The 12,266-nt window shown below is 43.6% G+C and overlaps 2 protein-coding genes across 2 annotated transcripts; both read right to left on the bottom strand.

Moving 5' to 3' along the window:
- Window positions 1-252: 252 nt before the first annotated feature.
- baalca (BAALC binder of MAP3K1 and KLF4 a) lies at window positions 253-2,607 on the bottom strand. Its single transcript, XM_048261659.1, has 3 exons — window positions 2,021-2,607; window positions 1,444-1,607; window positions 253-1,124 (listed from the first exon to the last, which is right to left on the bottom strand). Exons 1-3 carry the CDS (start codon window positions 2,214-2,216, stop codon window positions 1,023-1,025), a joined length of 462 nt encoding a protein of 153 aa, XP_048117616.1. The 5' UTR covers window positions 2,217-2,607; the 3' UTR covers window positions 253-1,022.
- A 78-nt stretch (window positions 2,608-2,685) lies between these two features.
- atp6v1c1a (ATPase H+ transporting V1 subunit C1a) lies at window positions 2,686-12,239 on the bottom strand. The gene is made up of 13 exons (XM_048261658.1): window positions 12,092-12,239; window positions 10,973-11,116; window positions 9,746-9,813; window positions 8,617-8,702; window positions 8,415-8,509; window positions 8,016-8,107; window positions 6,363-6,461; window positions 6,106-6,174; window positions 5,286-5,378; window positions 4,857-4,950; window positions 4,479-4,576; window positions 3,997-4,123; window positions 2,686-3,735 (listed from the first exon to the last, which is right to left on the bottom strand). The coding sequence occupies exons 2-13, from the start codon at window positions 11,102-11,104 to the stop codon at window positions 3,637-3,639; spliced, it is 1,152 nt and encodes a 383-aa protein (XP_048117615.1). The 5' UTR covers window positions 11,105-11,116; window positions 12,092-12,239; the 3' UTR covers window positions 2,686-3,636.
- Between the last annotated feature and the right edge of the window lie 27 nt (window positions 12,240-12,266).

The following is a 12,266-nucleotide window of genomic DNA, read 5'->3' as shown; positions in this document are numbered from 1 at the left end:
CCCACCGTCGGCTTTAAGGCAGTGCTGCGACCGTCGACTTCAATGCACCTAATCCTAACCTTAACTCTAACTCTTGCCTAACCCTAACCTTTGCCTAACCCTAGTGCCTTCCATGCAGCAAGGACATCAAATACAAAGCACCCATGTCAGTAATGGCGGGATTCACTATATATGCTGTAGCTGTCTAAAACTAAAACTAGGATGCTCAAGCCATTCATTCTGAACAACAATTCTTCCATTTTTATGTCTGTTTGTATTTTAATACAGCATCACCGTTTACATTAATCTTTATAATTTACAGCAACACAATGACATACACACTGCTAAACACAAAAATCAGATCATGTAAGTCTCTCTACGCACTTTATCATACACACACATTACTCACTCTGCTGAACTCCAGTCACTCACCTCATCATGTTATTAAGCAATACATAGGCACTGTCATGGGACTGCTATACAGTGAGTAGCCAGTGGATTTCCTCAGAGCAACCAGGACTGGATATATGTGGCATCTGTATAATTCAGTCAAATTCAAGTAGTGGGTAAGGCTGAGAGTGAAATGGTTTGAGGAACATTGAGTCACTGCATGTGCGTCGCATGTGTGTAAAAGACAGCGGAGCTTGAGCGTCTTTCAATGTCTTTCTCTGCAGCATTTTACAGTAGGCATTTCCTTCCTATCATTTAACCCAATGTGCACCCCCCGCATACTGCCATGTCATGCAAAATAGCAACCAGCAATTTCAAACAGCTTATCAGAATTCAACATCTCAAATCATCCCTTGATCCCACAGAAGGAGATTCTGACAGTGGAAAATGTAACAATTGACCGGACCAGCAGTTCAGGCATTTAAACCCCTCCCTACCCGCCCTACCCGTGCAGCAAACATCTGATCTGTACTCTACATGATGTGTTGGGTGGCACAAGTGCACGTCAGCTGGGCAATGGAAGGAGCGGTGACTCTGTCCTTCATCTGTTTCAGTGGCCAGGAAAGCGGCGATATAATCCAGCGTCCGGCCTCCTACTTGCCATCAGACGTGTTGTCCTCAGGGCAGGAGCTCTGCTGGACGCTCTTTGATATGACGGCCTCCTTGGAGGACAATTTCCTGCCTTTCGGTTTACTCTGTGCTCAAAGGACAAGGGAAGAAAAAAAGACAGGGGAAATAGTACTTAAGGTTAGCTGGGCATGGCATTACACATCAGTCAGTTATGTGTGTATTGTGTGTGTGTGTGGGGGTGTGTGTGTGTGTGTGTGTGTGTCACCTAACAGTAGGCATGTAATGCTGACAGAAAAAAAACATTCATCCACACTGCACTGATGTCATAGTCCAGTCAGTGTTCCCACAGACAGCTAGCAATGGGTCTGAATCAGTGACCGGAGCCCACTGAGCAGCAGGTTTGGGAGGCAGGGGATGTGTGACGGCACAACGCTCCCATCTCACCTCCTCTCTGTGCAGTAGGCCAAGTCTGCCTTTGCTTCCACTACTGCCTGTGGCATTTAGTGGAGGCTTCCCACACTGGGTGGCTGTGTTCACCATCTTCTTCTCTCTGCTGGGGGCACCAGTAGAGGGCACCTGCCCAGGTGGACGTCCATCCTCTCCTTTAACTAAGGGTCCAGAATTGTCCAAATATACACAGAGGTTAAGCATGACTGGATGTTGAAACAACACTGCTATATGCTGCATTACATAATTAGGTTGCAAGCTGGCTGTGAACCACAAACACATCAACGGTGGCTAGGTGAGTAACTATAGCGACAACTACTATGAAAGTTCATACAGAGATGCTGCAGATAACACATCAGTGACTTACATGAGTTATTTTCCCTTATTTAGATTGTTAAATGAACAGTTAGGAGCCACAACTGTAAAGATTTAAGCATTCTTTAATAGCCTATAGAGAATAAATGTCAGACCGCAGAGTGCAGACACTGACAGCAGCTATGATCAGCATACGATCAGAGCATATCGATGTCTTCAGTCTTTTTCTGTATCTTAAAGCATTATCAATGGTACAAACCTGAGCAAGTTGTCGTGCATTGTTTAATTGATGCGCTGCCGGTGTCAGATATCCCACGCTGATTGTTGTTATTACTGGCCATAGCTTGGCCAATTTCCGTGTCGGTGTTCGTAAGCCATGTCGACTCAGTCTCCCTTGTCCAACTCTCATAGTAACGGGGTTCGATTGTATCAGCCCTGCTGCCTCCACAACCCATTGAAATGTCCAGCGACACTCTTGATAGCCCTCTGTTACAGGACCAGAGCGGCGCATGGATGGCTTCCTCACATCAGAACCGCGGCTGCATCAGTGACTGAATGTTCGTCACAGCTATCCGCATCCTCTCCCCCTAACAGATCTGGTGTCGCTGCTGCTCCGTGCGATAGCGAGGATGCTTGCTCTTATGGACGCATGCCTCTGCTTAACTTGCTTGATATACGACCACATACGTCATTGTCGACGTAAAACAGAGTAATTGAAAAGACACCAAACAGCTGACTCGCTCAAGTCAGAGGCTGGCTCGTATTGACAGGTTTGTAACCGCTTGCTCGTCCATAACATCTATCCATCAGCGACGTCTGCAGTGAAAATTACCATCCTGACATACCGTTGCCATAGCACTTGGGAGGAATATGTAGACGATCTCATTTGTCCTCATACACAAAATACACTATGAATGCAGTGAAGCACGTTAAAGTATTTTATTGTTTCAAGTCAACATCAGACATTGATAACACTTAATGTATACATATATATAGTTTTAGATATATGTTTATCTTCACACCAAATATACAGAACATGACAACACATAATAAATTACATCCTTTCAGACATGATCATCTGCTCTTGAGGAGAACCAAGACTGTGCTTCAATAAAGACTAAACATGGTAAACGCTGACCTGATGTCCCTGCACAAGCCAACATCTCACCCATCACAAACCAGCAGCTCAATGATCAGTGACCAATGATCAAAACATCTACCACACAACACTACACCAAGGTGGAATGACTGAAAATACAGTGTTTCAAGTGTGACGCAAGTAAACCTGATTCATTCAAGAAGACATCTGAATATTCTGATGTTATTTTTAAAAGCACAAACATGAATACTCTGATAATCTCAGGAAAGACAAAATGTAAACAAAATCGTAAACTGTGCGCTCTGTCCCCGGGCAGTGAGAAGTTACTTTGCCAAGTGGAATGAGCAGAGGGTGACCAGATTCTCTGCTGTTCATAAACAGCCCACCAAAGACCCCCATTGAAACAGTGAAGAGTTCAAGGGTCGATAATGGGGCAGCTCACCCAGCTACGCTGGTAAAGGGAAATGAGGCGGTACACACACACACACACACACACTGCAGTTGAGCAACACATCTCTCCTTTCACAACATGACAAAATGTACACATTTTGGAAAAATACAATCAGGACACTATAAATTAAGCTGCAGAATGCATCTTGTACCTGGAGGAGGGGGGAGAAACAGTATGTCTGGTCACCCAATGAGCATGCAAAGAGAGCAAGATGGGGTGGGTGTAGGGAAGAGTCAGACCAATCAAGAGCTGCCCTGGTCAGTCCATTTTCAACACATAGACAGAGCGAGACCAAAGAGTGGCCACAGGCCCCCAGTTGCGAGCTCTATTTGAAGTCTAAGAGGTTGCAATCGATCTTATAGTACACATAGGGGTAGTACTCCTGCTGGCTGAGGTTCAGACCTGGGATGTCCATGGCAGGCTGCTGCAGAAAAGACAGACAGGAAACAGAATCTGCAACAACACGTCTGAGCAACAGCAGCTAGAGATCATATAACATCAAGGAAATCACATTCATTATGCACTGTACTGGAGTGGTTTCACTCACAATGTTGTGATTGAAAATGAAGGTATTCACACAGATATTTAAAGACACTGAAATTGTCCAACATATTGTATACTGTCTAGAAATAGGCCAACCACACCAGTGGCTCTGCCAGAGAGGGTGTACAACACTGGAACTTACATCCATGATGGAGGCGGCACTACTGTCCAGATGCTTGTACAGGTCATACAGAACCTCTCGCAGCTTCTTCATGGTCTTCTTGTTGGTCTGCAGCAGCATGGCCTGGAAGTTCACAGGCAGGCCGTACCTACATGGACCCAGACAGAGAGGTCATCAGCCCCGGCATGTCTCCATACACCTGCAGCTGTGCGGGAGTGAACGATGACCGGAACCTCATCTCCACACACAGCCATCGTTTGGTCAGTCTACGGATCTGGTGTGCTGATGGCTAGTTCAAAGAACGGAGTGGAAATGTGTGGGTCTCTGCACAATTCAGCAATCAACTGGAAACGCAATTTCCTTTGATTTCAAGACAACTGTTGGGTACAGATTATGTAACGGCTGATTGCACAATTGCTATGCCTGCTATACACAAATAAAATCTGTGAGGTAGGAAGCAGACTGGTGCATGATGGTGTAGTGCTGCTGGTACTTGAGACTACCTTAAGACCGACTCCACAAACACTCTCAGGGCTTTGATGTGGATCCAGGCAATGAAGGCCTCACTGAAGTTCACCTTCAGCCATCGCACCAGAGGGCCCTGACAACAGCAAAGACACACAGCGTTAAAGCTTGCAACCACCCCATCACTCTAGAACGTTCCAGAGCCAAGGGCAGAGTCTGAGAAACAGAGTCAGACTGTATGACATTTCCACAGCGGATTGGGGCGGCTTATATTATCACCGAGACTGACAGACTGACAGACAGATTACTCAAGGCCTTCAGAGGCTGTGATATTATTTCTGTTCCATGACTGTTCCCCAGGACGTCCGCGCTGGCTGATTTGGAATGCCTGTCAGTGTTGTGGTGTGGGTGCGTACAAACTGCTTCTTCTTGTCGGTGGAAAGCCGGGTCATCTCCTCCTTGTCTGCCTTCATCTCCTCCTCATTATACTGGAAGTCCCTCACCATGAATCTGTTGGTGCATACAAAATGCGCGTGCACACAAAATGCGACACACACACACACACACACACACACACACACACGCACACGCACACGCACACACACACACACACACACACTTTGATGTAATTCAGCAGGAATCAATTTGACCTGTGTGCTTCACATTATCAGATTACATGCCTTCATCTCCTCACCAGGGGGAAGGCCATTTTCACAGCTCATCCAAGCATGTAATTAAGAGAAACACATAAACAAGCCCAAGATTCCAACCACAATATCAGCACTCGCAAGCACCGTCCTCTCTCTCTCTCGCTCTCTCTCAATATGCAGCCCAGTCTGCCTTACTTGTTCTCCCGGGCCTTGAGTCTGAAGTCATCGATGGCCTTCCTGAAGAGGGTCACACTGAACAGGCCGCTCTCGTGGTCCTCAAACAGCAGACTGGTCAAAGGGGAGGAGAGTGTGATGACCGAGGCATCATAAAGATTAGTCATTGTTATGGCACACTTCTGATAATCACGCTCGCATGATTTGACGACCTCTCCAGGGAATCCTCAGACACATACTCTGAGATGCTTGTGAGAACACCTGTTCTTATGAACTGCATTGAGGAAATCCTCTATGATTACTTTAAGTGGTTGAGCTTTAAGTACGGATCTTACTGCCAGTCACAACCAGTGCTATCAAGCCATTTGAACATTTATTTCACATCTGGGTCCATTTTTTCCAATTATAGAAGTAATTTCTTTGCTAGAAAACAGACTACATATGAACTGACAGTCAGTAAACATATAATACATTGGCTATAGGATCAATAGAAAGACAGAGGTGAGCGTGTGTACGTCTGTGTCTGTGTGTCTGTGTGTGTGAGTGTGAGTGTGTGTGTGAGAGAGAGTGAGAGAGAGAGAGAGAGAGAAAGAAAGAAAGAGAGCTCTGACCCCCCCTTGTCAGATGAGACTGTACCAGTCTGCTAATGCTCTAGCAAGAAGCTAATTGGTTTCCTTAGCAACCAGCTACAGAATAATCCCTGGGGGTATGGCCTCTCCTCTCCACTGCCCTCCCATCACCATGTACTAGTAGCTGGTAACTGGTAAATGCAACTGCCTCTACCTCACAATATCTCTACTAATAGCCATGTCTTGAGGATACCCATTGTTCTGGGACTTACTTTGTAGATCGGGGGACCACCATCTCTGAAAGGGTTTCATATGTCTTTTGCCAGTCTGCATAACTTGTCCTGGAAAATTTAAACATGGTTTGGTCTTTTAAAATACCACAAATAAGAGAAAAGAACAATATGGTAGCACGAACAGTACAATAGTGTGAAATTATTAGGTTGCCAGTTTACTGCATCTATTCAATCAAGCTGTAAACTACCAGTATTGTTGATTAAGTAATGCAACCACTGCTTTTGGGGATCCTTACTTTGGTACAACCACAATCATTGTGATCAAATACTCCGAGTCCAGCACAAAGTCCTCCTTTTTGACAATGTCAGCCAGACTCCTGGTCAGTAGACTCCCCCTGGTGGAGAAATATCACATTGCAATGTGGAACATGAACAACATGGAGCAATAATAATATACTATATTATATTATATTATATTATTATATATACTCTTTTGATCCCGTGAGGGAAATTTGGTCTCTGCATTTATCCCAATCCGTGAATTAGTGAAACACACACAGCACACAGTGAAGTAAAGCACACACTAATCCCGGAGCAGTGAGCTGCCTGCTACAGCGGCGCTCGGGGAGCAGTGAGAGGTTAGGTGCCTTGCTCAAGGGCACTTCAGCCGTGCATACTGGTCGGAGTTCGAACCGGCAACCCTCCGGTTACAAGTCCGAAGTGCTAACCAGTCGGCCACGGCTGCCCCAAAATGACTGTAAATCCTATTACTATTTTGCTTAATGTATGATTTTTGCTCTCACGTGGCACGGATCAGATATGTACCAAAGATCCTTAATATGCTTTATCAACCGTCTCTGTATGTACTATAAATGTGTATACAGGAAAAAAGCACATGGATTTGAATATTCAGTTTTAGGCCTCCTTCATATGTGGAAATTAATCAGATATTAATTGGCTATGTGCCAATGTGACGGTCGTCCAAATGGACAGATGGTCATTTTTATATCACACGTCACTGAAAATACCCACAATCTTATACTTTTTCGCATTTACATGATGCATAATTTTACTTTCACAACTGGAAAAATTTTCAAATTAAACATTGGAAGCTGCGATAAGGACTCTCCAATTTCTTTTTCACCTTAAAACAGAACCAGTAGACTTCTCAAGATACTTCACAAACAAAAGTAAACAACTAGCCATTGATATAGCCAAATATTGTAAACTTGTGTTATTATTCCGTGTATTTGCAGTGCCGTCCGTATGTTTGCTTTTATTTCGCCGACCAAACCTTCAAGTGCACATACAGGTTGACTCAAGTGTTAAGCAAAGTATTGAACCATGTAACACAGATATCTGATATGGGTCACTTGGAAAAATAGATGTGAACAGGCAGGGATCTCAAAGCACAGACTAGAGTAGAATACAGTACAATTATTGCCTTAAAGATGACACAATGGAATACCGGCTTGTTGACAAAGGAGAGTTTGGTGCATAGCCACAAAGCAACCATCAACTGCTTCATATGCAAATCTTGAACTCGAAATGACCACTAAAAAACAGGTGAATCTGAACAAAGTCAGACTGTGACGCAAATACAGACACAAACCATCCCTCTGATTACCACACCAAGCCACACGCTTTGTTATCACTTCAAGTTGGAGACTCAGATAGAAATTGCTGGAGCCTATGGTGTCTTTGGCTGCAAGGCAGCTCTCTTAATTATTGTTGTGAATGCCAGATACGCATGAGGGGGCACTAGATATCTGCAAAAATGGGCCATTTTATTCCCCAGTCTATTTATTGGGTTGCAAATGGACTTGTAAATAGTTATTAAAATTAGTTTTGACAAACCAAATTTGCAACAAGGTAAAATACGGTCCATCCATACTTGGTCATCTTTAATGACATGAGGTGTTGCAGGTAGAATGTGGGGGTAAACTCACGCATTCTTCCTCTCCAGATTCTGCAGGTTGCCCTTCAGATTGTTGTAGGCAGAGGCCCTGGCCTTCAGGTCATTGTCAATCTGTGTCACTTGCTAAGGAGCAGTAAAAATAAAACAGAAGTTAAAGTGGATTCATTTGACCAATATTGATGGGTGGACACCGAATTTTCCAGAACAGTTAAATAGTAATGGGTGAACTACCAATTATTGAACAACTGGTACATCAGTTAATTTATTAATTCATTCTTTCAACCTTTATTTATTCTCGTTTATTGAGGGCATTCCTCATTTTCAGTGAAGCCGAGATATAAATGAAATGTAATGATCACAAAGTATTAAGATGAATACTGCTATTAAAGAATTCAAGAGGAGTGATTACTGATCACTGAATTGCACTGACCTTGGATACAATCTCAGAGATGTTCTTTAAAGACTGCTTGATGGGATACTTGGCCATGTCCCACTGAAACCTTGTGATGTAGGTAACCAGATCAACTAGAGTGAGAGAAAGGGGGGGGGTTAAAAACACATAGTTTATAACTGCCGCTCCCATGTGCAGGCAGTACAGCGATGGGCCCGTGGGGCTGTGGCTGCTCCCTCACCTCCATTGGCCAGCAGGTTCTCCTGAACTTTGTCTCGGCTGTCCTCCAGCACGTCGGCCATGTACTGAGCGACCTTCTTCACCACACTGCGAACAGGATCAAAAGGCATCACACACCCGTGACACAGCCATATATAATCCTTCCATGATGCTCAATGGCACTTCATCTGAAAACAACGGCGATAATGGATGATCGTGAAACGCAGACAGACACGGCTAATGGTCCGAATCGCGTCATTTGGGGCTGAGGACGCAGCGTGCCCGGTGAGCCTCTTGTGCTCTTTTGTCCAGAGGCCTGAGTGGGTCGCAGGAGGCCCACGCTCCATCTGCTGGGATAATGAGACTTCTAGGCTGACACCACCTGACCACAAGACTGCTGCTGAGGGCCTCCAAATTAATAAATGCCTTACTGAGCAAAATCACAAATACTGAGACTTCAGAGAGTTGCTCATTTATAACAATTTATAACAATAGCACTATAGCTGTGTGTGTGTGTGTGTGACAGAGAGAGAAAGAAAGAAAGAAAGAAAGAAAGAAAGAAAGAAAGAAAGAGAGAGAGAGAGAGAGAGAGAGAGAGAGACAATTGGCTGTCTGTTCAGCTCTAACCATAACAAACAATCTGCTTTGCCTGATTCATTACCCCTCACCAATTCCCTGGTTTGTATACTGCATTTTTGCTTACTAGATGCTGCTTTGAGAGGCCAACTGCATCAACAACAGTCAGACTTCAAGACATTTCCCACTTTTATAAATACTGTACATTTCCTTCATGTTGCGAGGAAAAGACACACAAGTCATGGGATTTAAATATGACTGAGTGAAGGGCTGCCGGTGTGTCACCAAACTGCTAATGGCTAATTTTAGCAAGCAGGCATGGCCGCCACACTACTGTGCGATATTTCTCACTATGAGAAGTCAAACAGAAGAGATTAAAGCGGACTGATTTTGACAGAGTGTCGGCCAGCCTTCAGATCAAAACACAGCACAGATATGCAATTTGCCATTAGGTAGAGAAGAGACACAATGCCGACATTAAAGCACTGACATTTTCCACAATTTGGCGATCAGTATGCATGCCACCGCTGTTAAAAATGCAGCGATCTCAAATCTCAGAAGGAACTCTGGCATACCTCTCGACAAAGGAGTCCAGTTTGGCCAGCTCATCGGACAGTCCCACCAAGACATCGAGTGTCCCGACCTGTGGAGGGTGGGGGGGCGGTGGCAGATGGCGAGGGGAGAGAATGCAAACCTTTGATCAACATTCTGTGTAATGGACTTATCCAAACGCAGCCAGGGCGTGTTTGTTCAGCAGCACATGAAGTTTAGTCAGCCAGCAGAGGCATTCAGGAGCCCGGGGCGCTCAGCAAGGCCCCAGCCTCTTTTCCAAACCCATCAGGCAGCGAATAAAAACTCCAGGAAACCACTGGCCACCCAATACGTGGCAGAGGCCAGCAAGGTCAGGCTCTCCAGGGCAAGATGGGGCAAACGGGGGCAAAATGGGGCCCACAGTGGGTGCACACACACACACACACAAACACACATGCATCTCAAAGTTCTCATGGCCTATATGGTTATACATTTGAATGTGACTGTTACCAAGGATAATAATTTTCCTGCATCTATCATTTGGAGCAGAGCAGACAAGCAGTTCAACTGCACATGGATGTTTATAATGGAAAGTGCATGCAGTTGTTTAACTAACTACATGTTTCAAATACATAGTACTATGCTTTAAAACGACAACCTCTACAAAAGTTACAAGCACAGACACAGGAATGCAAACACTTCCACCTATGGTTAAAAGGTTTTAGCATGTCATTCATTTCAATGAACCATAATTCTGCCTTTGCTTATTCCTGGTATACATGTGATCTTCATTTGTATAGAAAATGTCACCTAATATTATGTAGTTACAAACTGTATGTGTGTTTTCCGTTTTCTGTTTATTTCTAGGCACAAAGATCAATCTTAAATGTATGTCTGCAATAATTGCAATAATCAATTGTTAATTTGCAACGCAGACTATGAATGTAATGTGTACAACCCCAGGAGTGAAATTATAGGGAAATAAGTTTCATGTTCATTCAAACATAATTTCTCAACCATCAACTAACTAACTAGGTTAATGCCATGGTACCTATATGAATTAGGTCATATGGTGAGCTCTGTTGCAGGGAGGGTAAAGAAGGGTGATGAAAAGCAGTGACACGCTGGTGTATGCATCTTTGTCAAGCACACGAAGGCCTTCAGGCCTGCATTAGTAAAAATCAAAGGACAATTCACCCTGGCCTCTTGTCCAACCACTGATTAATGTACAACATGTATGGTAACATTTCTGTTATAAAGCAGTGTCTTGCCTTTAAGTCAGGAATGTTGAATTTGTGGTTAGTGGACAAGTTGTTGGTGCGGGTGGTGGCCAGCATCATCTTGTCCCATGTCTGTTGACAAGTCTTCTCTCCAGGAGCAGAAATTAACCAGAACTCTGTCATGGCTGCTTATCACTGAAACAGAAAGATGTGCTGTGCAATTAGACCTATTTTAATTTCTTTACATTCAATAAGTCAAAGTATTTTTAAAGACCCATCACCATATAAAGGTGGGACAGGGGCAAACTGGAGATGAAGTAAAGCTGGAACTTCTATTGGTCATTTGTTCCCTTTTCTGACGTGACTTCCGAAAAATTAGTAACAAGTCACGAGTCACCCTCGTGTGCGGGGTAAAAGACGGGGTGTATTTGTCTTATATACTTTACAGAAGACACACTGTCTGTAAATTGCATTGTGTATTGTCAATGTCATCAGTTTTGACTGTAACTGATATGGTACGCAGATATAGTAGAGTATGTATTGAAGGGGCGACGAAGGAATATTTTTTGCCACAGAGAAAATGATCAAATAGAAATCCTGACCTCACATAATCGTATCGCTAAAATGAAAATTAGGCCTAATAATGAAATCTTCTTTTTTTTTCATTTATAGTAAAACTGTTGGCAGTTAAAATTAGACACGAACACAGCTGTTTTATCTTTCATATACATACCAAAATACACACAAGATAACAGAGCAACTACATATCTAGTTTGCATCACGGTACTATCTAATAATAAATTATGATTAAGGTTAACATTGATGCTGCAAGTTGTCCTGGCTTGTGGCTAAAATTTGCTAGCTATAGCTGCTTGTCGCAGTGCACTCCAACAAAACCCATTCGACGAGAGTCAAACTTAATTTGAGAGAACAAAACATTTGGTATCTTATCTTACGTTTCCTAAATACATTACTGATACACTACTTCTATATCCATTGGCATAACGATATTTTGTACAGGCCCTCTAGCTACATAATCCATCTAGCCTATGAGCAGTAGCACTGCGATGCTACACTTGTTATCATAGCTGTCTTCTAGCCAGCATAGCAAGGTTATCGTAGCCTACCCCTTAGCAAGGCAGATAGTTCGAGAATGAACAAGTAACTCACCTGATTTTATGGCGATACGTATTTATGAAATGTATAGATTAAAATGTGACGTAAATATGCTCAGACGACAAATTTTGTATTATTTTCCATTAGACTATGAAGTGGTCTCTGACAGCAACAGACTCCAAAGCAGTCAGCTGATCATGGTGGGTGTTCCCAGACTGAACATGACCAG

The sequence above is a fragment of the Alosa alosa genome, chromosome 13 (assembly GCF_017589495.1).
Source record: "Alosa alosa isolate M-15738 ecotype Scorff River chromosome 13, AALO_Geno_1.1, whole genome shotgun sequence".
Classification (NCBI taxonomy): domain Eukaryota; kingdom Metazoa; phylum Chordata; class Actinopteri; order Clupeiformes; family Clupeidae; genus Alosa; species Alosa alosa.
This window is presented reverse-complemented; position numbering and strand designations above follow the sequence as displayed.